The sequence below is a fragment of the Aedes aegypti genome, chromosome 1 (assembly GCF_002204515.2).
Source record: "Aedes aegypti strain LVP_AGWG chromosome 1, AaegL5.0 Primary Assembly, whole genome shotgun sequence".
NCBI lineage: Eukaryota > Metazoa > Arthropoda > Insecta > Diptera > Culicidae > Aedes > Aedes aegypti.
This window is the reverse complement of record NC_035107.1, coordinates 71,164,525-71,191,435: the sequence shown is the minus strand read 5'-3', so window position 1 is coordinate 71,191,435 and position 26,911 is coordinate 71,164,525. Positions and strand designations below refer to the sequence as shown.

The following is a 26,911-nucleotide window of genomic DNA, read 5'->3' as shown; positions in this document are numbered from 1 at the left end:
GCTAACTTTGTATTGCTCCAGAACTTAAACTTCAATTGCTGAGTAATGCACTAGTACGCAGTTGAGAAAAAATGTCCTTTCAAACAGACCTCGCTATCCAGCTTTTTACGCTAGCTTGCTATAATATTTGAATCACCCCTTTCTGATATTTCAACGTATTTTTATAGCTCAATCTTAGCATGCCTTGGGAATATGAAAATTTGTAATGTTGACGTTGTAATGTCAGAGTTTTTCCACACTTATTTTCTGCAAAAGAAAATTACAATATTTTCTCATTTTCTTATGTTTTTTTTTATCTATTTTAGGTTATAATGAAGCGGTTATAAGTGCCCAACAAATTTGAAAAAGTAATTGATGTCAGTTGAAGATTTTACTCGGCATCACGGTATACTAAGCAAGGTAGGCTATTCCCATGTGTAAAAAAACGGTTTTCAGTCAAAACATGTGTCGTCATTCCTATCGCCAAGCATACCGGATAGTAAAAGAGAGCAAGCCTTGCTTTCTTTTTCACTCGTTCGAGATTGCGATAGGAATGACGTCACTGCCAAATGTCATTTTTCGGAGTATAATACCTTGCTTCTTTTTACCGTGCTCGGCACTAGGCAACTTAACAATTTAACCCTCAAAGCCCCGGAACAGACCTTTTATTTTCAAAAGACTGGTGCTCAGAAACAAATAAGTTTAACGAAATGTGGTTTTTACTATGATCGATGAGTTAGACTTCCTGCAAGTGGTGTTTTCAAACCGGAAGTTTAGGTCTGGACATGTTTTTCAACCGGAAATAAGTGTTCGCTAGTCACATATTTTACAACTTTAACAACGAAACAAATGTCAAACGATAGGTTTTAGCCCTTTTTAGACATTAGGGGGAGATCCCCCAGTACCGGACAGCACCAAATACCGGACAAAGTCAAAAAATTGAGAAATCATGGTCCAATCAAGATGGTGTATTAGAAGGAAAGAAAGCTATTGTGGAGACTAATGTGTGCGTAGAATAACACATCCTTGAAATATGCATGCCTTTTTAAAAAAGTAGAAAAGTTTGAAAATCTTAAAAAAATTGACGTATCGCCTTAATATTGAGCCTTTTTAGTATTTATTTTGAATATGAAAATATACTTTGGATCACGCAAGCATGTTCGAAAATAATCCTAATTTGATAGTATAAATGTATTTTGTACCATAATTGAACCAAATACGGACAAATTACAATTTTGGGTTAAGCACCTCCTGTCCCCCAGTTTCGGACAGCTTGATTTGTTATATGTTATCTATGTAATTATTGCACCAGTGTCTCAAAATACATTCATTTTTCATGGATTCCGTCGATCATGGTATCAAACATGCGATAAAATTAAGAAGAACTAAAATTCAGAACAACATCGTAAAATGTGCTATTTTTCATCATATATGAAAGAGGATTTTGATGGACATCTTGTAAACTAAGAAAAACTCAAATTGTTCTTGTAAATGTTGCAAATGCATTGAATTGGCAATTGTATACTATTCCTATAGTAAACACATTCAAGTATGTTCAAATTTACAGAATTCGACGCATTTTCAGATCGTGTCCGGTATTGGGTGCCACGTTTCAAGATCGATCAATTTGGTATTAAAATACATCATCAAAATGCAATGTCAAAATTCATATTTATATTTTCAAATTTATTTTTATACACTATAAAAATGATAATATTTATCATAAATGGGTAACACGAGCTCATAATACCAATATTTTTCGAATTATGAATTTAGTGGCTTAAGTGTCCGGTACTGGGGGATCTCCCCCTATGTATCGGACCAAGGCAAGAATACATCATTTGGTTTATTTTCTTGCATGGGACGAAAACCGGAACCTGGTTCTGGAAGTACTTCACGGGTTGGTGCCGCGGTCAAGAAACACATGTAATTTTGCCCCAAAGCGACAATGCGGCTACTTGAACGTCATGAAACCAATGCACGCCATCAACTGTCAATTTTACCATATGGCCAAGGCTGGGTTGTAGGGTCACTTCCGGTGAACCGGGGTATAAACATGGACGCATAAAACTAAGTATGCGACAGCTCGAACTTCATGAAATAGTCTAAGCGTTGCTGTAAGAATATGATTTTTGCCTATATGGAAACTTTGGCCAGATGGTCAAACATTGACCGAATTCTGAGCTCACTTCCGGCGAATCTGGAGATAAACATAAATAACAGGTAAAACTAGACATGCGACCACTCAAACTTCTTGAAAGAACCTCAGCATTGCTGTAAGACCATGCTTCTTGCCTATATGGACACTTCGGCCAGATGATCAGACAATTACTGGATTTTGAGGTCACTTCCGGTGAATCAGGAACAAACATAGATAATAGAAAATAGGTATGCGACCGTTCAGGCATCAGAAAATAATGTGAGCGTTGCGGTAAGAACATGCTAATTTACGTTTTGATGCTTCGGTCAGATGAACAGCCAATGGCCGGTTTCTGAAGTCACTTCCGGTGATTCAGGGAACAAACAGGAATAAAAGATAAAACTAGAAAAGCGACTACACAAACTTGTTAAAACAACCTCAGCATTGCTGTATGAGCATATTTTTTACATGTATTGATACTTCGGCCATATAACTAGACAGTAATCAGATTCTGCACGGTGTCTCTGGTAGGAAACATTAATATAAAAAAATCAGTATCGATGAAACACCCACCAAATGAAAGTTTAGGCTTTCTCCTTTCATTTGAGACCGGTTTAAAAATGTTCTATCGGGGGGTTCTGAACATTTTTTTAGTAAGAGATACGTACCATAGGTGATCTTCTTCCACCAATAGTATGATACAATGAATCGCTTGCACAATATGATGACAACTCAATCGAACCGTAGAAGGCCATGACAAATATTTCTGGACAAACATTTGAAAAGGGATGGAGAGGTCTTAAGCCTGTTTTCAGAAACGTTGAGCCATTTTTAGCTCGCCTATGCAAACTAACACCACTATTAGAAAGATTTGTGTTAGCTCTTCCTAATAGTAGTATTGGTGAGCGTGATCGAGGTAAATTGGGCACAACAGCGTCTTACAGAGCCATTGTTTACCAATGTCGATGCGCCCTTTTTAAATGTTTGCCCAAGTTTTCCATAAAACAAGCTTGTTTTTGTTTTGGCAGTGTTGCTGTTCAGTTGATTATAAATTCAGTAAATAGTAAAATTGTATATCTTTAATCAAAATTTATTCATTTATACAAAACTAAAATGATTGTGAATAGTATTTAAAATTTTGAATAAAAAAAATATTTAGAGATTTGAAAGATTTCCAATAAATAACCATTATTTAGATTCAGTTGTATGCTACCGTCTTGAAATTCAAATTTATTTTCATAAGATATTGCTTTTTACGATTAGTAATAACCAAAGCGTTTGAAAACATTTACTCATGGACAAAGGCGCGGCCACGTTCCTAACCATGGGTAGGACAAACGTTGTGAAATGATTTATGAACAATGAAGCTAAGAACAATGTTAACTCTGGACTGGAAATTGAAAGTTACTATAAGGAGTGTATGTGTCATTTTGGACGGGTTTTCAATGAGTTGAGGAAATTCTACAGTTTCCAAGCGCTCTAACGATATTTTCAGGAGATTGTTTCGCTCAACAACAAAAATGACATAAATCTTAGGAGTTTCTTTTGTGACTCCCATAAAATCTGTATAGAATAAGAAAATACTGAAAAAAAAAATTAAAGGAAATTTTCTCAAAACTAGGTTTCTATCACTGACATGCCTTTGTTGCTAACACCTTCATTTTCATGCAAGTCGTTATCACAAGATTAAGAAAGCTTTTCCCTTTTAAAGGGCTGGTAGCGGCTAAGTGCCTTAAAAGTAGGAAATTGAAGACATCTTTCCAAAAAATAAAAGAGACATAAAGAGCCCCGAAAGGAACCGATAAGAGGCCGAAAAGAGACTAAACAGAAACAAAAAAAAAAAACATAATAAGTGCCAAGGGATAAGTTTAATTCTTCATAGCAACAGAGCAGAACACTGTTTTTGAGAATTCTTAGTAACATTACGACAAGGTGTTGCTCGTATTTTTCATCATTTTCTCTAGGAGTTTCAGCAGAAACTTATTTATTAAATCATTTGGTGATTGTTTCCTAAGAGATTTCTTCAAGATTTTTTTTTTTACGTTTTTCTTCAAATTTTTTTTAGGATACCTGAAGAGATCAACTTGGATATTCCCAAGAAAATCCACAGAAATAAAATTTCGTCGACGATTGTTTCAGAAACCATCTGAATTCCTTCACAAATTCTTTGATAAATTTTTCAAGAAGGTCCTTACTCTTCCAGTAATTCATTCATCGCTTTCCTTATGACATCCTCCAAGACTCTCGGCCAAAATGTTCTCTAAAATTCTATCAATTTTTTCATTCAGAAAATTCTAGGGGTTCCCTTTTAAATTGTCTTTCAGGATTTATATAAGATTTCAACTAGGGATTCCTCTAAAGATATCTTCAGTAATTGGTCCAGAGATTCCTTCTAAGATTTCTACAGAAACTCCCTCAGTAGTTCTTTGAAATTTTCTCAAGTAATAGCATTCCACATCTTTTTCTAAACAAATTTCTCGAAAATCATTGCACTATGGTCCAGGAATCAGTTTTACGCGGAAAGATGCATTTTGAGCTTTAGAATGAAACATTAGACAAAAACGGTCTTCTACAAAGTTGTTTGTATTAGTTAAGCCCTTTGTTTGGTTTTATTGAAAATTAGGGTGGACCACATTTTCATAGAAATTGTGTAACTAATATTTTTTATCACAAAAAATATTCAAATATTTTTTATCACAAAAAATTTAATAACTGTTGAACTAAAATAGATATCTTCAATATTTTTGCATGAAAATTTGCGTTTTGTTAAGTTCTTAAAGTCGTTCAAAGACTACTTTGACGAGAAAGTAAAATTAAAAAAAACTAGAGTTGAAAAACTTATTTTCGTTGGACCACCCTGCGATGATTAGGAAAAAATGCTCTAGATTGGTCAAATTTTGAGCTACAGAAAAACTTTTTTTGGCAAAGTTGATCAAAATTTCAAGTTCTACCGCTTTGCCTTAGCATATACCAGTATTTTTGCAAATAAAAAAGTTGATTATATGATATGTGTGATATTGTGGACCACCCTAGTTTCAAATGACACAGTATGAAAGCTTATATTTCCAGAAACAATTTTGTAGAAGATCATTTTTGTTTCAAATTTCATTTTCATGCTCAAAATGCAAAATAATAAAGAAATACATACTATGAAAATCTTCAAAATAGTTTTAGAGCCCTATCTTTATAATTTCAGATTTTTCGTCAAAGCGGTCTATAAACGTCTTTAAGAACTTAACAAAACGCAAATTTTCATGCAAAAATATTGAAGATATCTATTTTAGTTCAAAAGTTATTAAAGTTTTTCTTCTTAAAATCCTTTGTTTACAAGGCATTTTATTAGAGTTACAAAAATAACACATCTGTAAATTTTTGATATAATATATAATTTTATTTTGTCTTTTGAATGCCGTCAAAAGATATTTTTTATATTTGCCCCAATCAGAGATGTTCACAATCAAAGTAGGCATGTTTTTGAGAGAAAAACAACAATAACTCCTAAACGGAAGCAAGTTTCTTCACTCACCAAATTACGCATTTTTTAAAGCACTAAAAGTGTTTGATAGACTACTTTGATGCGAAATTTGAATTGAAAAGTCTAGAGCCAGAAAACCAGTTTTGTTCGGACCACCCTATGTCACTGCAGGAAAAAAGCTCTAAATCGGTCAATTTAAGAGATAAAAAAAAACTTTTTTGGCAAAGTTGCTTGAAATTGAATGGTCTATAACTTTGCTGAAGCATATATAATATGATTTCTACAAATAAGAAAGTTTGTTACACAATTTCTATGAAAATGTGGTCCACCCTAATTTTCAATAAAACCAAACAAAGGGCTCAACTAATACAAACAACTTTGTAGAAGACCGTTTTTGTCTAATGTTTCATTCTAAAGCTCAAAATGCATCTTTCCGCGTAAAACTGATTCCTGGACCACTGTGCGTTGGACAGAATCTCTACAGAAATTTTGTGTAAGAATGGTTGGAGGAAAAATTGGAAATTTTTTTGTAGTATAAACTGGTGTAATAACATAAATAAACTTTTGAAGATACTTTTAAAAAAATGTTTGGTAATACTGCCGGAATCAGACTTGGATGAAATGTTGGAAACATTCCTACAAAAAAAAAACTCCAAAGAGCCCCCCAAAGAATTTTGGTTTCTGGGAGAAACGCGGATGAATTCTTGAAGAAATCTAAATGAAAATTTGTAGGAATTCTTGTAGAGTTTCTTGCAAAAAAAAAAAAAACTCTTAAGGTATTCTTTCCATGAAACTCAGGAATAAACATATGTGGATTTCCTCGGAAGAAACTCTATAGAATTCTTCTGAAGATCCCCAAGAGCAACAACTTTGGAGAATTTGGTTAACGAATCAGTGAAAAATATATGGAGGATATTCTAGGATAAGTAATACCTGAGGAAATAACTAGAGATAGTAGCTTTGGAGTTTTCAAAGATTTTTGGAGCGAATTCTGAAAAAAATCTTTCAACCATCCTTTGAAAAATCGCTGGAAGAGTTTATGGGAGAATTGGTAGAGAAATCTTTAGAGGATTTTCTGGAGAGATCCCGGTAGGAGAACGTATTTGGAATTAAATGACTATGATAACTCTTGAAATTCTTTCTCGGGGACGAATTTATTGAAGATGCTCTTGGACCCGTTATAGTCACTAAAGTTTTTTTAAAGCCTGTACTATTTTGCATCAGAATTCAAGGCAAGCAGAATAAGGAAAAAAAAGATAATTTTGTATTAAAATAAAATTAAAAATAGGCACTTTTTAAACACTTGCATTAAAATGGAGACCAAATCTCTGTAAAGAAACCAGTCCTGTCGTAAGGATCATTCATTGGATCATGTTTTGTCATCATTCATATTGAAAAATATGAATGTCTTTTATATTTATATTATTTTTATGTATTTTTTCGAACAAATTTGACAAAAATAGACCAAACTGCTTGTCTTTACAACCCGAGAGGTTGTTCTAATTTCCTCATATATTTCTACGGCAACACTGATGATATTGCTGTTACTTCCACACGTGACGACACCGCCTCCTGTCAAAATTCCATTCATAAAATAAGCGATATGCTGTTCAAAAACGTCTCGTAAAATGGTGTATTCTCAATAGTTCTTTTCACGAGCCGGAATTTTGTGGAGTTCATGCACAAACCATGTCGCGCATTACTAGGCAGGAAAATACTATAGTCACTCTATTCACAGTCTGGTACATAAAACTATCGGATCCAATCGGATCGGAGCCAATCGAATATGACATGTAGAGAGTGCTTGAATCGGTGAGCAGTATTGTGACAACCAACAGAATATATGAAATTCTGTGAAAAATTGACAAAACTTTATTGGAATTAAAACAAAATGCAGTTCAAAAATATTTGGCTCAATTTGACCTTAATGAAACACATTGGTTGAACGAGAAAAATATTATTTTATCATTGTTCAAACAAAAAGGTCACTTGAAGAATAAAACATTTTGTTCAGTTGTCAGCGATTTAAGTGAGATTATCGCGTTGCCAGTTATTGGGATTTTCTATTTGCTAGACTGTAAATAGAATGACTGTAGAAAATATTATGAAAAACTTTATAGTGTCTTTCATTCCCATAAGAATAACTGCGAAGTTGATCGAGTTTGTATGTATATTGAACAGATGATAAATAGTTTAATTAATTTTTCAAGCTTTCTTCGTTTTTTTTTTGTTCAATCGTGGGTAGGACAATCCTTTGACTGTCCTACCCAGGTGTTTTTGTGCGTAGTACATGTCCTACCTGTCCCACCCACTTCCCGCGCCACTGCTCATGGATCATTACATTACCAATGGTTTCACAGATTGCAAAAAACAACTACATTGGCATCAATGGTAGGGAAATCGGCGCTGCGTTATAACGCTTCATTGCTTAAGTTGTCGCGTTCTAGGGTGGTATAGCGAAAAATTGGTACTTGTATCGCGTGATAATTTTATAAATTCATTGTTTTGGGTCAACATTTTGGTTTGCTGATTAGAGGTATGCCTATTAATAATTACAATAAATATATCCCAATTTCACACCTAATAATAAATATATATATTTACACTACACTCTGTCAGGATACCTGAAACATGAAACCGAAAAGCCATGAGAATTTGTGTCTGCAACCGTTATCAGCAATAGTGGTTGATATTATTGAACAGCACATTCTTCACATCAGGATTACAGTCTGGTATTGTCCTACAAAAATATGTCGAGCTTGCACGTTTATTCGTTCAGTAACCAGTTCAAACTTTTGAATATAGCACTGTATAAATATAAATACAATTTAAAACCTACCACTCGAAGCATGTAATGATGTGAGAACAACAATCTCACCAAAACTAAAGGGAAAACGTGGTAGACACAGTAATGCAAAAAGTAAGTGCAAATTGAATTGGTTGGTTGTCGAATCTACACGGTTTACCACCTAACTGAGAATCTTATTCAACATCTGTGCAACCTAAAAAAAAACATTTGTTCGTACCTGCCACACGAGGTACGAATGCGAAAATGGCAACATTGGCAAAGAAAGCTCTCAGTTAATAACTGTGGAAGTGCTCATAAGAACACTAAGCTGAGAAACAGGCTCTGTCCCAGTGAGGACGTTAATGCCAAGAAGAAAAACGTTCAGGGGTTAGTTGATTATGTGACGTCCAAAAAGGGGAGTTGGCCTGGGCAGTTCGATCTGCAAGCGATGGAGAAGGGTCCTTTAATCATTTACCCTGTCGATTATCGAGCATAATTCTGACGTCATCGGGACTCAAGGCCGATGTAAGGATACTGGCGTAAAAATACTGTTGCTGTTTGCTGTTGCTTCTGGCGTTCCAGAAAAATATGGCAATATTGAGAAAATGTGGAAGACACTGTTGCTTTTGAATAATTTTAGGTGCTCCATTGCTGGAGATTTGAAAATCGTCAATCTGTTTTTCGTAATAATGGGAGGTAGTTCAACATTTCCTTGCCCATACTGTACCACACAAAAAAGATTTATCCAATTTAGCTGGTCATCCACGAATACTTTGTCACATACGCGTCCGCGAAATGGAAAAGTCTCGGCTCGGATCATAAACTGGCGAAGCAGTTCTTCAATTGTATTTACTATCCACTGCTCCAAATTGATCCAAATAATGTCGAGGAATGGGTAAGCATCAGCAGTTTGATTGTGTGATTCATAAAGATGACCTTAAAATAATTCTTTTATCACAGGTAAGGATCATCAGTTGCCAACGCCACAACAAAAGTGGATTCACCAGATGAACTGTCAGAAGCTTTTGAAAAATCGGCATGTCTTGGAAGTGTAATGGGATCTAAGTTTGCTAGCAATTGTAATTTATCGTACTGTTCTGTAAATTATCTCTTTTAAATGAAAAAAATGTGTTTCAGGCGCTTGATCATTCTGATCAGGTACATAAAAGTTGTTTTCAAACGAGTCTGGATGATGATTTTGCAAAAAAGTTAAGAACTTTTCAAAAATGTGGATTGCTTACCCAGTAGGTTCCAGAGAACTCCGAAGCATATGATCGACAGCTTCTTTGAGCTGTAGTAATGTACAATAGTGAGCATTAGTAAGCCGTATTATCCGTACATATTTACTTTATCGATAGTCTCGTGTATATAATTGGTTTAAATAGAATGGTATAATGCTAAATCTAAATCCTTTTTATTAATTGGTTAACTATTCGTAGTACAATTTCTCATGGCTACCTAGATAAGCATGAAAGAAAATGACTGTGTGAACCATAATTAAGAAATCAGTACTGAAAAAACGGCATTGTACTGTTTTGAAAAAATATTTTCATTACCCCCCGATAGAACATTTCCAAACAGGTCTCAAATGAAAGGGGAAATCCTAAGCTTTCATTTGGTGGATGTTTTAGCGATACTGATTTTTTTATATTAATGTTGTTCTACCAGAGACACCGTGTAATGAGATGAATGCTGTAACAAAACCAGAACCTTATTCTCGTTGGATACCTACAAAAAAGCCATTTAGTCGACTGCTTGCGGATTTCTTTTATTTTGAGAGGAAGATGTTTTTGGTCGTCGTAGACAGCTTTACCAAATGGATTGAGTTGGAATATATGAGAAATGGTACAGATCATAAAAAAATAACCAAGGTTTTCCTGAGTATATTCGCTCGATTTGGGTTACCGGATGTTTTAGTGACCGATGGAGGACCACCTTTCAATTCAAGCTATTTTGTAAACTTTTTTGAGAAACAAGGCATCCGGGTCATGAAGAGCCCCCCATATCACCCTGAAAGCAACGGCCAAGCGGAGAGAACAGTTCGTTTGGTCAAGGACGTATTAAAGAAGTTCCTTTTGGATCGAGAAATTAGGGGTTTGGATACGCATGAGCAAATATCATATTTTCTCTTTAATTACAGGAACATTTGTCTTGAAAAGGATGGCGAATTCCCCTCTGAGCGAATACTCTCATATAAACCTAAAACCCTACTGGATTTGATTAATCCTAAATCTAGTTTTAAAAAGAACCTAACTAAATTTTATGATGATAACCAACATGCATGCGAGACTAAAAAGGATAAGAAATCTGATGCTTTTGCTAAGCTTAGGGTTTATTATTACAATTTATTACAAGAATTCTAACAAGACTGATATTAAAAAATGGATTCCCGCAAAATTCCTTAAACAGATCTCTGATCACATTTTACAGATTTCCCTCGGTGGTAGAATTGTATGGGTGCACAAGCGTCAATTGAAAGTGCAGTTTGAATCACACTTGAGAATGGATCGAATTTTTATCGATGGAATATTTTCAATGCATGAATGGTGCTCCTTTTCCTGTTTCCATTCATCTGCAAACCTGTGTTATCAGAGATGATCAAGTGTATTAAAACATTCCAAAAGGATTTTTTTAAATGATCAATCTAAAGTAGAACCTGAAGGCTTACAAGTCTACAAACGTTACCAATATTTTTTAGATAGAATAATAATCGAATAAAAACATCTAGCGTCACCAGTACAAACAGGCTGTCGAAATAAGTCTCGCCAATTGAATAAGATGTTGAAAATAGAATTGTTTTTGTTTGTCGGTCCGAGAGTACCGCGACATAACAAGAATCATCATCAATGGTCGAAAAACTTTAGCAGCTTGAATGACTGTCTGTCCTGTCTGGTCTGACTTACGTCACAAAGTGAGCAGAGCATGGTTGGTTAAGCACTTTGCTCTGGCCATAACGCATTCAATCTTGTTTATAGCTCACTCTGAGACGCGAATTTCCGTTTCCCGATTGCAGGCATAGAGTGAGGTGGGGCTAAAGTTCGGTTTTAATGAAAAAAAAAAAATACCAGCGCAAAATTCTTCTTGTTCTTCTTGGCATTACGTCCCCAGCTTAGTGTTCAATGAGCATTTCCACAGTTATTAACTGAGAGCTTGCTTTGCCAAAGTTGCCATTTTCGCATTCGTATCTCGTGTGGCAGGTACGATGATACTCTATGCCCAAGGAAGTCAAAAAAAATTCCATTACGAAAAGATCTTGGGCCGACCAGGAATCGAACCCAGACACCTTCAGCATGGCTTTGCTTTGTAGCCGTGGACTTCAACCACTTGGCTAGAGAAACCCCCTTAAATTCATTGATGCTATTTGAATGAAGCGATTCTCAATCTATTAACAAGCTATTTACAAGCTGACTGGAATGCATATGAAATATATATCGATAGTAATCTTGATGTTAGCATTTCTTTACAAGCAAAACTTGATATCGAACTTGAAATTGACCCACCCTACTCTACGTCCATGGATGGATTGATGCATGATACTTACTTCCCGGACAGCACCAGCGAAAGACTGTCCACCTTGGTGACCTTTTCCTGGGCGTAGATCTCCTGGTACTTCAGGGACCGGACCAGCTTCATACAGTTGAGCACCTTCTTGAACTGGTGTCGCGACACGCGCAAGGGTTTGAACAGCGCCACATAGACCTGCGGGTGGAAGAGAGAAAGAGGAAAGAATATCAGTCAGTCAGTCAGTTAGTCAATCAGCCGATTCATGAAACATTTTTCGGGCGTTGTTTCCAACTGCAAGGGAGGCGTAAAAATACGGATATCGCAACGCAGAACCGCATGTGGAAGATCTTGTGACAAATGTGTTTTCGCGTGCTACGTTTTTTCACACGTCGTCGTCGACGACGGGTGAAGGTGTCAGTAGAGCAGTGGAAAACGAGACAAATAACGATCTAGAGGGTTCAGGCTAATTAGTGACGGTTTATTTTGATGATTTCGCCAATAACACGTTTTTCGCATCTTATGTTGTTAGATGTAAGATTCAACTTGTTTTCGCGATTGATAGCGAATGAGAATTAGATGATTATTTGAATTTTCCATTCCTTCTCGATCATTCGTTCCTTACGAATGCTGATATGAGAGTTATTGACCATATATTTAAATCTTGTACTCATTAAGAGGAGGATGGCCTATTTCTTATAAAGACATTTGGCATAATGAACTGTAAGAACTTTCATACAAGCACAAGTAACATTTTATGGAAGACATCAAATTTTCATTGTGCGGTGTGACCATTATGCGAAACGACGACATTTAACACTGTGAAACGATTTTGTATTAATAGGGTCCTAAAATGTTTCATGAAATCTTGTTTTTATTTAATAATACGAAAGAGCATGTTACTGCAATTACTTTAGCAATTTTTCCAGCTCAAATAACGGCTACATCATATTTGAACTTTTATTTCAAAATTGGGTCCATGAATTAACCTTGACACTTTTAATAATGTTTGACATTCGCTTAGTCGACAAAAACACCACAGGGGTTTTAGTTTTGACAATGGGGTTGTTTCTATCTGACATTTCGGAAGGGGCACGGAAAACAAAATACACCCAAAATTTGAGTTCAAGCCAAGGGGTGTGACAAAATCTAAAAAAAACATAACCAAATGTTTTTTAGACTTAAACAAATAGAAAACGTTAAAAAATTGAGTAAACATGTGTTTTTGGCCTTAACCTAAACGTTTGGCTCTAAAATAGGAACAGGGCTTTAGGACCCTATTGGTCGACCACCTTCAAAAGAAATATTCATTTATTTCCATCTTTCCAAGATTCATTAACAAATCAAAGCTTCTTTTCGCATTATAATACAGTCAAGGACAAAAAATGAAACTACCTTAAGGAAAAATAGTTTAACCCGTTGTTTTTTTTTTCTTATTTTCAATCTAAAAACTTAAGAATAAAATGTTGAAAGGACAAAAAGTCGAAGAGGGAAAGAAAAGGGACAAAATGTCGAAAATCCTTTTTCAAATAAAGAAAAATCGATCCTTTCGTCCTTTTGTCTTTCGACTTTTGTTATTCGACCTTTTGTCCCTAAACCATTACTTAGAGATTGTGACAATGGCAATAGCAAGAAAAAAATATACTGGTACTATATACTGAATAATAGGTGCTTACAGTAACACTTGATTGAAATTCGATTGGGAAGGCATTGTGAAGCTTAGCGATGTTCATCCAACAAAATAGGGTCCTAAAACCTCTCCCAATTTTAGTATCAAACAATTAAATTAAGGCCAGAAACACATGTTTGACTACGTGAATGTCAAACTTGATCAAAAAGTGTCATGGTTCAAATTTGAACACATTTTTTCAATTAAAGTTTAAATATGATATATCCGTTATTTGAGCGAGCAAATGTGCCAAAGTATTATCAAAAATACGCTCTATAGATTTTATCAGAAATTTTAGAACCCTATTAGGGAGCAGATTATTGCAGAACAGTTATTTGAAAATATTTGAATGCTCATAAAAATACAGAATTTCTAAAATAACATTAAAATAAGAACGTGATATACAAATTTGCAGGGCACAATAAAGTCAAACGATGTGTTCATTAAATTCCGTGCTACTATTTTTAATAAAAAAAAGTTGAGATTTACAGTTACAGAACGTTTTTTTTTTAATTGTGGGCTTTTGAGAGATTACATTTTTAGGAAGCTTTACATGATACATTAAATTGAGCTAATCAAACACATTCTAAGTATGGGTTTAGGTGTGCAGATTTAGTCAAATGTTGTGGAACGAAATATATAAATTTCCATGAAAATATGAATTTTTTTGAATGAAAATATCTATTTGTTCGCAAAAACTGTACGTGTTAAGAATATTCTTAGACCAGATTCGGAGTCATCCTTCCAAAATCTTTTGCAATTGGCCGAAGTGCGCGGAAAAAGTTTCAATTTTCCATCCTAGTCAACATGATTCGAAGGAATATTATCATTGAATTAATGGCGTTTATATTAGAAAGAAATATTATCAGCTTTAAAAATGAAAGTTTGTATGAAAATAAAGTTTTTCATACGTAATTTTTTTTTAACTTTTCGTAACAATAATTTCCATGATTATGGATGACATTGCAATAGATTCATGTCTCACATGAGTTGTGCAAACCATGTTTGCAAAGGAGAAGCGGTTTTTACTGAAAATGGTATCGCCGAAAACGATAACGTTGTCCAAATTTCCATAAGTATTTTCAATTGGGTTGGTTGGTTGGTTTGACTTTATTAACGAGATTTTTAGCCCTGGGCTAGTTCATTTCGGGACCAACGGCTTTACTTCCCTTCCGAAGGAAGTGGCCACTATAACTTTTTACGTCATAAGTGACTATGTCGGGGATGGGATTCGATCCCAGGTCCTCGGCGTGAGAGGCGAGTGTTCTAACCACTACACTAGGTCCGTCCCCCCATAATGTATAATGAAATCTTGTTTTTATTTAATGACACGAAAGAGCATGTTCCTGCAACCATTTTAGCAATTTTTACCGCTCAAATAACGGCTACATCATATTCAAACTTTGATTTAAAAATTGGGTTCATAAATGAACCTTGACACTTTTGATCATGTTTGACGTTCGCTTAATCGACAAAAACACCACAGGGCTTTTAGTTTTAACACTGGGGTTGTTCCTTTCTGACATTTCGGAAGGGACACGGAGAGCAAAATATACCCAAAATTTGAGTTCAAGCCAAGGAGTGTGACAAAATCTAAAAAAAATGTGTTTTGGACTTAAACAAAAGGAAAACATTGAAAAATTGAGTAAACATGTGTATGTGGCCTAAACTTAAGCGTTTGGCATTAAAATTGGGACAGTCCTTTAGGACCCTATTCAGCAAATATGACAAATTAATATGAAAAATGCGAAATTTCCACAGGAAATTGCATATTTTTGGGCGTATTCCACGGTTTAAAGCGTTTAATTTTGAAATAACTCAAAATTTTGCAAAAAGTAAATGACTTGTAAGAGTTAGGCCTTCAAACTTGGTTTCAGGGGCCATGGTTCTAGTGACTATCGAAATTTTCAATATTACCGGTCATTGCACTATGGGCCAGGTATGGAATAAAATTAATAACTCGGTAACGAAGCTTTTTGTAATTTGGTGTCTTCGGCAAAGTTTTTTGTAACAACGAGGACCATCTACTGACATAACGGATAGTTTGTTAATCGTCTGCATTGGTGACAGCACCATCTAATTTTTTACTGTGACGTTCTTAAGGTTATTATAGAACGAAGCCACACCTCAAATTTTCAAGAGCACAAGACTTGAGAACCAAATAGCGCTCCACGTTGAAAATTTATCCCATTGGTCATAACCAGCAAACGAGCAATTTGATTGATTTTCAACGCGAAGTGTTGTCAGATTCTCCAGTCTTGTGCAATTGAAAACTCAAAGTTTGGCTTCGTTTTATGATCACCTTAAGACTTGGCATGTTCAGCAAAGTTGTTCATTTTGATAAAATAAACAAATTCTCTCGAGGTTGTCAAAATTCCACAGCCTAATGTTTTCGAGTTATTGGTGAAAATAGGTGTTTTTATTGAGTTTGTCATTTTTATTATGAATCATGGTATTTAATATTATTTGCTGATAAAAATATAACAAACACAAACTAAGGAGAAGGAAATGAGGAAATGTCGGTTATACGGCGCATAAAAATAAAAACTAACGAAACGCAACGTCGGGTACATGGGACGAGGATTTTTTGACGGACGAGTGTGAGGAGATCGAAAGGTGGAAGCAGCACTTCGACGAGCACCTCAATGGCACTGAAAGCAAGGCAATGAAGGACGGGACAACGGAGAAAATGCCTTCGTCAGTACTGCGGGCGATGGAAACCAACCAGCCCCCACTTTGAGGGTTAAGGATGCCATTCATCTTTTTTGTGATCTAATCCACTAAGCATGCTATTTTGCACTTCAACTTTTATTTTGGATTAAATTTGGATGAAATTGCGCAATTAAATTTAGATTAAACCGATTTTTTCGACATGTTTGCTGTCTCCATAAAAAAATTCTTCGTTTCTCTTATATGGGAAAATACAATACAGTCATCTCTCCCTTACTCGATATTGAAGGGACCATCGAGTTAGGGAGGTATCGAGTTATAGAACACAAAAGCAGCATAACTGCGTTCCAAGGGACCATCGAGTTAGCCATGAAAACCAAGTTTTACTATGGTTCTCTAACTCGATATCGAGATACGGAATATCGAGTAAGGGAGAGTTAACTGTACTTTTTTAAACCATCAAAGAACAAAATTTCCGCATCGAAAGTATTTAAACTTTGCCGATAAATATTGTTGTACACATAAAGTTTGAATTCTGTGGCAAATTATGCAAATAAATTGCCTTACAAGCTGGCAAACTTGCATGCAAGTTGGCTAAAATAGTAAATTTATGCATTTTCAACAGCCAATATCTCAAAAACTAGACGTGCTATGATATTTTTGAAAACGGCAATGGATTCAGCAACCCTTAAATGAGTGAATAGCGGTATTTTGGTGCTTGAGACAAAAACGTGTTCCGCAGTGTTATCGGACGTTTTGTGTTTCATAAGAATCTTATGAAAGAGGGAAACCCAGTCAAGAAAGCAATTCACAAGCGTTTTCTTATGGAATTCGTACGTAATTTTTGGCTCCGTGTAGTGTAGAGTGTCCATTTTCCGGCCGTTTTGCTCATCCCGGGATTCGGGACAAAAATCTATGCTTGTCCCGAGAAATCCCGGGATCCCGGGCTCGCCCAACTCTACGGCGAACCCAGTATCCAGAAGGTGGCCATAGCTGGAAGGATACGATGGGCAGGGCATGCTGCACGAATGCCGGACAGCGTCCCTGCAAAGATGGTGTTCGCTTCGGATCCGTTTGGTACAAGAAGGCGTGGAGCGCAGCGAGCTAGGTGGGCGGATGGAACCGAGGATGGAGAGTATTGTGGCGTGAAATTGTTGATTCAGTGTTATACGTTTAGACGTTAACTAAATAAATAAAAATGAATGTTTTGAGTGTAATCTCAAAATTCTGTTATTACTGAAAAATATGTTTTTGACTGCTGCAATTAAATTGTTTTATATCCTGCAAATAAAGAATAAAATAATATGTTAATCAGTCCACAGTCCGGGAAGTCTCTCTCGCAAAAATCACATAGGTACGAACAAATAAAAGGTACCCGAATCATAAGATAGAATAAAGAATACTGCTTTAGATAGGTGGACAGAACAAATTGATTCTGGAAAAACTACATACCATTGCTTTAAATGTTGGTTCACAGGCAAACAGTTAAGAAAAATGGTATTTCTTAATTCTTTTCAGTAACATAAATTTTAAGTATAATCAAAAATGTATATTCCTGCTCAAGCATGTTCACTGTACTTAAACAAAGAAATTTATATCGAAAAAATGTAAAAAAATGTCTCATTGAACAACATGATAGAACAACGTTTTTTTTATCTAGACGTTCGTAGTAGATGATAAAGTTGCTCTACATCAGCTACAATATATATACAATATAGTGCAAATTATTACGAAATACATAGTCGAAGATACCAAACCTCTTGCATGCATATCCAAAACACTAGAGGTTATACACTACCCGTCATAAATACGTACTCACTGAAATAAGTATTGCAACACTCAGCTGAATATTGAATCACCCTGAAAAGTTTAGCATCACCTCAAAACAGGTAATTTCACATTGCTATATCTCGAGATCCATATGACTTGCAAAGAAGCAATCTTCAGCAAAGTTGTTCAGGGGATCAAGGACATCCGGGAAGTGAACAGTTTAGTTCGCGATTTTGCCGCTTGGTGGCGCTAGTGAGCATGCAAAATTGAGCATTTCAAACCAGTTCTAACTTGTGATCCATAAGAGATAGAAAGTTCGGGTCTTCGGCAAAATTGCTCAGGGGTTCAAGGACATCCGGGAAGCGATCAGTTTAGTTCGCGATTTTGCCGCTAGGTGGCGCTAGTGAGCATGTAAAATTGAGCATTTTGAACTAGTTCTAGCTTGTGATCCATAAGAGATAGAAAGTCTCGATAGACTCAAACTTTCTATCTCTTATGGATCACAAGCTAGAACTAGTTCAAAATGCTCAATTTTACATGCTCACTAGCGCCACTTAGCGGAAAAATCGCGAACTAAACTGTTCGCTTTCCGGATGTCCTTGATCTCCTGAACAACTTTGCTGAAGATCGCTTCTTTGCAAGTCGTAAGGATCTCGAGGTATAGCAATGTGAATTAACCTGTTTTGAGGTGATGCTAAACTTTTTGGGGGTGATTCATTATTCAGCTGAGTGTTGCAATACTTATTTCAGTGAGTCCGTATTTATGACGGGTAGTGTAGCTGTCGAAATAAGCGTACTACTCAAATTTACCTAGTTGGGGATGCACGAGATTGTTTTTTAAATGCATGTTTTATTATTCTTATCAATAACGAATATTTGAATCTGAGAAACTGAATAAAAGAACTGTTTAGGTAAGATTTGACATGATTCTCCTACAGATTCAGTCAAAAAAAAAATGTATTTGTTTAATTGATCTAGGGGAAATTTGAACGCCCCTAGGAATAGTTTTATTAATCCTTACAAAACTTGAAGATATGGATATTTCGAATATCGGTTCAGCCATCCCTGAGATATAGCCGAAAATCCATTTAGATGTTTTTCGATCCATGGGCTCCTAGTGTTAATATCACTAAAACAGTGTTGTCAGCTTTCAAAAATATGTTGTAATCAGTGCTGTAAACATTCGACACTTTGTGCGACGTTCGTTTCGTTGCCATGGTCAGCAGTCACAGCACGAGCTATAGAATGAACGTCGACAAACACAAAGCATCAACAAGAGCTGCAGAATTTTCAAAAACGTTTGTAAAATCAACCACCCATATCATCCGTACAATCTTTATAATGAAAAAAAGAGTTCTGCTTAATTGTCAGCACTTTAAATGATGAGAAGAAGATGACCCAAACACGATGTGGTTTTATGTGAAAGTTACTCTGGAGAAAATTAGCAAAATAATCCTAACACGGTAGTATTTTTTTGTGAATACAGTTCATCATCTGTAAGTCAAATTGTTTTGTTCAAATCATGAAAAAGAAAGTTGCTAAACAGATAAATTCAATTTGACTGATAGGAGAAAACATTTTCATATAAGCCTTCAATACCTTTGGACCACCTTTAAATCCTCATCAAAATAGTCGAAAATTTGACAAAACTCGATATTAAGGAAGATGTGGGAAAGTCGGGAAAATGTAATTAGGGTAAGTGTTCCCTTAATTGTGGGTGTTCCTATAGTTGCCGTAGTGCCGTTTTCACTGATTTTATTATATTAGCTACCGAACTGACACTGCCAATCGACGTACAGTGCTGTTCTGAATAATAGCAGCGCATGTCGATTTTAATACAAAATGCTCAACTTTGACATGCTGTAGTTTTGTTCCCTTTCAAGCAATCGAATTGAAATTTTCTCCACAGAACTACAAATATGCCCAATTTTGTAAACACAAAATTTCAAAATTTTCTAAGCCCCTGCCGGAAAGTGAGATACTAGGTGAAATTGTTCGAAAAAATAGCAGTTTTAAAAATTTGAATTTCGACTTGACATTATAGTTTAAAATTGTATATCACTTACCATTGGAACAATCTCTTCCTACTTATCAAACCTACACCTATACCGAAAATGTTTAAAATATTTGTAGAAGAAAAATTTTAAAATGAAAAACTGCTATTTTTTCGAAAAATTTCACCTAGTGTCTCACTTTTCGGCAGGGACTCAGAAAAAACTGAAATTTTGTAGTTACAAAATTGATCATATTTGTAGTTCTGTGGAGAACATTTCAGCTCGATTGCTTGAAAGGGAACAAAACTACAGCATGTCAAAGTTGAGCATTTTGTATGAAAATCGACATGCGCTGCTATTATTCAGAACAGCACTGTATTGACTTGTTGATACACGGAATAGTTGAAAAGAGCGTTCGAATTGCTTCAAAACTGATGAAATATCATTAAAATTGGATAACTGCGATGAAATCATTTTTCTCATTAAGTCAATGGTTGTTACTTCCCGTTCAAACATTAGTATGTACATTAATTGCGCTTTTTGAATTTAGGCGGTTAAATGAAGTATGTACAATCGTGCTTAGTAACTCCACTATTGGTACATCTACCTTAGAGGTGACACTTATCGCATCGCAACAGATGGTCAAAACAATGGTTGATTAGTATCTTGACCGGCTTAAAGATAGCATTAACATGTACCAATTAGTCAAACCAACAAACCACTTCTTCAACCATCTCTTATCAATTGCAATCCAGAAACCACGCAATGATTGATCGGGCTGCCTCCTTGTCAGACACCTGTCCGAAACCAACCGTTTTGTGGTTGCTATCCGGTTTATGTAGGTCGTTCGTAAATTTCCTTTTCTAGAAATTGCTGCATTCGGGCTGTTAATAGATAAGAACTGTGCTATGATTGTAAAAAATCGTAATGGCACATGGTGGTCAGCCAAACTGACCATTAACTATCACGAGTAGGAAGTAGAATCAACTCTCGATGATTCGATATTTCATATCTCGATTTCGAGTGGTAGAACTTAAGTGAAAGTTGGTTTACATGGCTACCAAAATGCTACCTTGAAATACAGTTGTTCTGATTTTGTGTCTATAGAGCTTAGTGACAGTTAAACACACGAACACTTGCATACGCTCATCATACACAGTTTGTTTTTTTTTTCCTCATCGAAACTTGCACACAATTTCCAGACGCATCAAAATGCATATGGAAATATTACCCAATTTGAAATATGTACACCCAGGTTCTGGGTGTTTACCGAGACAGAGTGCATATTGTTTTCCTCTAAGGTTCACAACTACATCTACACTAGGGCACCAATACCATTGAGCGTGATAACCACTATAACTTGTTATCTCTTTTCAAATCGATGCTTCCTTCAATTTAGAGTGAATGAGAGTTGACTGTAGTTAGCGAACACGATTAAAATGTCAATACAGGTATGTTCCGTTTTTGTCACGTTCCGATTTCGTCAACATATTATTCCATTTTTACCAACACAAAAATAACTGAAAATTTTTATGTTTTTGAATGCTTTGAATATAAACAAAAGTCTTATTTTTAACCAATTCAAATGTTCTTTCGATAGCCTCAGGGTTGAATTTTCGACATTATGTTAGTGTTGAGCAACTACTCTATATAGTATGTGTCAAGTCATATACTAAATATTCAATAAGGTTGGAAGTTTTAAACATAGCAGGGGCTATTGGACAAGATAAACGTATCCTTAAATTGTCGAGATTTGCTCTGGCCACGTCCTAGCCAAAACTGAAAATATGACTAGCTGAATACGTGCTTAAGAAAGTTGCAGAGACATTTCCTTTTTCTTATATAACTTGGCATCATGATTGTTATAGACAAATAGCAACTCACAAATAGCATCTCTATGGTTATAGCAAACAGTCATTCAATAGGTCCTGCTTCAATGAGTAGGGGAAAGGTCCAGCAAAACTTAGCAATCTATTGAAAGTTTAGGAATCTCCACACAATAAGGTTGTATTCGGGAGGAGGAAAAAGGGCTGAAATGGTTGACAATATGAGAAACTGTTAATTATGGACGTTCAAGCGTCATGCACATTCCCATTTAAAATTTGCTGGGATCCTGATCTTTGAGTAGACACGCATCCTTTCTCCACATTTATACCAAAATGCCGTTCGCTTATTTATATTATTATGAGTGAAATTATGAAAATAATCCACGTGCTTGGCTGAGATTCGAACCCAGGACTCTTGTATGTAAAACGAGCGCTTTACCAACTAAGCTATCGAGACACTTGGTGACCCAATAACTCAGTTGGTTACAAGTTGTTTAGAGTTCAAATCCCCACAGACCACGCAGACTTCTTTCATAACCCACATCCATCCATCTCATGTTTACTACATACGCGCGCAGAGCGAGTGCGATTTGATTACAAGTTTCGATTTCGAATCCCGCAGATCACGCAGACCCTTTTGATAACCCATATCCATCCATCTCATGTATACTAAACATGCGCGCAGAGCGAGTGTGATTTGTTCAGTGTTGAAACTGGTTGTCTATCATACCTGCATCGCTTCCACTACAAATCGAGAGGAATTCGTGATAAGGGCCTATCTGACAAATCAATAACAATGAGCCAATGAAATTCTCATGTGCAATTTTTAATCCCAATTGGAGAAAATATACTCAAATTTAAACCTTTTCACTTTAATACACATTTCATAAACCTAGTTGTAAAATCCTCATGAATACCACACACATCTCCTACAATTTCCCTAGCTATTTCGTACTCTAAAAATATTATAAGGTTTTGCCTAAAACTCACTCGAGAATTCCAGTATCGCCGAACGTTATGAGCCTGTAATCGATATTATTTTCAGTGTCGCCCATTACTTTTGCGCCATGTTTACCTTCTGGTTTCAATTAAGCCCGCCATGTACGCCTTGTTTATTTTTTGTTTGCAGTATCGCCGTTTACTATCGCCGTGTTTTGATTTCGATTTGAGATGCGCCCATCACTTTGATAAACAAAAACTCAGGCGTAATCAACACAGTGAGTGGTTTTGCATGAGGTGAAGTTTCGTCTTCTACAAATTTGCGTTTTTAAAATAGTTAAATTATCGATAGGGGAAAAGTTTAAGTGCAGTGAATAGACAGTCAAGCTACAATTTCAATTCTATATTTTCTTGAATTGTGTACATTTTGTCAGTTTCGCCTAGTTCGCTAATCTTTTTAGAACTGTATTGTAGAAGAGTAAAGATATGGGAAGGATTTCAACGTGTCGTTCGCAGCCTTCCCGCATCTTTACTTTTCTGCAATACAGTTGTTGTGGAAGCGATGCAGGTATGATAGACAAACAGTTTCAATACTGAACAAATCACACTCGCTTTGCGCGCATGTTTAGTATACATGAGATGGATGGATATGGGTTATGAAAAGGGTCTGCGTGATCTGTGGGATTCGAAATCGAAACTTGTAATCTTCTGAGTTATATGGTCACCAAATGACTCGGTAGCTTAGTTGGTAAAGCACTCGTTTATCATACAAGAGTCATGGGTTCGAACTCCAGCCGAGTACGTGGATTAGTTTTCATAATTTCACCCATAATTTATCCATCTTTACTACGCGTAATGAGTTAATTGATTTATCTTTAGCTTCGTTTCGTAAGAACGATAGATGCGAGTAAATCAGCACCTTGATGCTCGAAAGCATTTTGTTTTTGTCCCGATTCAGCAGACATGTTCGCTACTCTCTATCACTTATGATTACTGCATCCCGTCGAATTTACTTATTAGAATTTTACTGATATGATTTTGATATTTCAAAGCACAAGAAACTGTAAATATTCATAAGAATTTGTAAAACTCTTGCAACATAACCTCCTATTTAATCGCTAATCAGGCGTGACTACAAATGTATAAAATGTGCTTTGACAAAAAAGCTCTCAGAAGTGTTTATAAGAAAACTAAGATAAAAAGAAGGCTGTTTTTTCAGTTGGAATGTAAGGTCATAAAGAATAGGAAGATGCATAAATATGAGAATGAAATGAAAAAAAATATATTTTTTTAATGAAATTTCTTGAAAAAGAAACAATGATCAGCTTGGCCCACATGGAGCAAATTACATTTATATGAATATCGTTTTTATATTACTTATCATATTTATTGAGATTATGTATAAAAAACTAAAACTGATAATGGTTCATCGCTGAATCATATTGATTGATTGGAGTCTGCAATCAACTTTCATTACGAACCTATACGAATGATCAAACCGAATGCTCCTCACAGCCCCGAAACATCAAAACTGTGCATTTATTTAGTGAAAATGTGTATTACCATGTCAAAATTGTTATTTCCATTTCATATTTGTAAAATATTTTGTCTAAGAAAATTATTCCGTTTTTGTCAACTGAAATTTGCCGATCGTGTTGATAAAAACGGAACATACCTGTATCCTAACAATTGATTAGTATCTCAATTGTCAATCGACTTCCCGCAACGGATCTCAAATCACACCATCCATTCGGAATTTCACCACCAAACCCCAAGCGCCCATCATCCAAATCGTCATCACCACCACCTGGCTTATCGTTCGACCGACGCTTGTTTACGTATGAGAGGGGGGGCTTATATTCAGTATCTTTGGACGCACTGCGCCACCTGTTGAGACAGAGAGTGGCGTGGTGCGTATTTACTCAGTGAACCACATCACATGGAGCGGAAGGGGCACGTTTCCCAATTGAGGTGAATTCGAACGAGCAGGTGCGATAAGTGTTTGGTCCCCCCGAGGAGCGTGTTATCGGTTCAATATCCAGATTTGGTCGGTTCTTTTGAACTTGTTGGGTAAATGCCATGCACCAGGAAAGCCTACACTGGATGCGTGCGCTGATAGCATAAGCCTTTTTTATTGGAATTCTTCTTCTGCAAAATTCCTGTATGCGTCATTAGACTGGCCCAGCTCAGTATGGGAGAAAAATAAAGTTGTATGATTCCACGGGGCACCCCCCAGGATTATTTCTTGGGGTTAGAGGAAGCCTTTCTGAAAAATTCAGCTCATTTGGTCGTTCCATGAGCTGGCGCAATTGAATTGAAGTTAATATGGGATTTTCAGCTCAAACATATGAGCAACAGCACATCATCTGCTGTTTGGTTCAGGAAAATTGATGATCGCGTTCAATTGGACCCAGAATGTCAAAAACACTACTTGATATAATAGCGAAGAATATTGTAGAAGATTGTACCATGATCAAAATTAATAAAGTTGGTGTTTTAACCATCTGAAGTACATCATGCAATACTGCTTGTATTTCTTCAACATAGCTTGAAGGTAACCACTAAGCGCATCATAGCCACCTATGACGCTGCGCGAGCTGAGGCACATGTCGCATGCATATAAGTGACTGTACGGGAGTGCTGATCTAAGCCTAACTTTCAACAACTGAAAAAGTAATGAAAATGAGATTAAATCCAGATACAACCTTCTGCAATTATGTTCATTAGGGTATCAACTAGTGTATTTGTCATTCTGGGCTTATTTGAACGCGAATAATTAGTATACGGAACGAAACAGTGACATAGGATCAATTTTCAATATATTTGAGACGAATATCCCATACAAACTTCATATCGATTGCGCCAGCTGGTGGAGCAACCAATTGAGTTGAAATTTTGAGAGAGCGTTTTTCTTACCCTAAGGCTCATATCTAGGGGGTGCCCCGTTAAGTTTTACAACTTTTTTGTTTAAGGGCCAGTCTAATGCGTCATCAATGAAACTCTTGAAAAATACTCAGTGAGATTTTTGAATTTATGGAAGTTATTTTTTTCAACACGATCATACTCATGCCTCGTGTTTTTTGAATCAATATATTTGACAGAGAAATCAGGATCCCAGGTGTCTAACTGGCTAGGATAAAATTGCCGGTCAATGGGATCGCCCACCAATCGAATCTACAGAATTTACGTTACGTTAGAATTTGGTTTTTCACAAGGTAGATATTCTTTTGAGGTCACTTGACCCCTCTCCCTTGATGTAAATCCTGTCTACGTCCATGGTTGAGGTTGATATCTCGAGCATCTTTTACCCCGTCAAGCCACTCCAACTTTAAATTAATTTACCCATTCGCAGTCAGCTGCTCACCTGTTGATTACCCATTTGCGTCAGCACAGGAGGTCACCCATCAAGTCATGAGAGGATGTAGCGTCATCAATCCCCGATCAGCAGAGGCTGGAATCAATCAACAGTATCAATCTGCTTTTTAATTAAAACTTCTTGACCGGGAGCGAGCGACAACCAACCAACCAACCGACAATGACGAGGAAAACTGTCGATATACAGGGGGCGTCATCAACTTGGCACCCGACCAAGAGGTGAAAACAAATTGAAAACACAAATTACCATTAGAACTCTCGATAAAGCTGTTATTAAAGATCAAATGTTGTCAAAATAGTAAGATCCCCTTGATTGACGATGCTTTCAAAATCCTGAGTAACTGTAACTCAGCGTGTTCTTGCAACTAATTTGGTATTTTTCCCGATCAAAAAACGGCTATATCATATTTAAATGTTAATTATAAAAATTGATTCAAATAAAAACTTTGTCACTTTTGATCATGTTTGACGTTCACTTAGTCAACAATAACGCCACAGGGGTTCATCTTATTTGCACTGGGATTGTTCCTATCTGACATTTCGGAGGGGACACGGAAAACAAAATACACCCAAATTCGGGTTTAAACCAAGGCGTGTGACAAAATTTCAAAAACCGTTCAGTAAACATTTATTTCTGCCCTATATTTAAGCGTTTAATACGGGGGCAGGACTTTAGAACCCTCTTATAATTGTAGGCGTTCTCAAACTTTACAGCAAAGTTTTGGAATTTTTCTATAATAGTTAATACAATTTCGTTTTCCTATTTCAACCCCTGAGTGAGGCTT

General features: G+C 36.1%; 1 protein-coding gene across 9 annotated transcripts in view; it reads right to left on the bottom strand.

Moving 5' to 3' along the window:
* The window catches only part of LOC5569552, a 473,968-nt gene that overhangs the window by 37,626 nt on the left and 409,431 nt on the right, over positions 1-26,911 (bottom strand). For all 9 annotated transcript variants that reach the window (XR_002499267.1, XR_002499268.1, XR_002499265.1 and 6 more), the window contains one exon: positions 11,924-12,081. Coding sequence is in view for 3 of the 9 variants with exons in the window: in XM_021839480.1 (XP_021695172.1) it covers positions 11,924-12,081 (158 nt within the window). In the remaining 6 variants the exon portion in view is untranslated. The remainder of the gene's footprint in view (positions 1-11,923; positions 12,082-26,911) is intronic.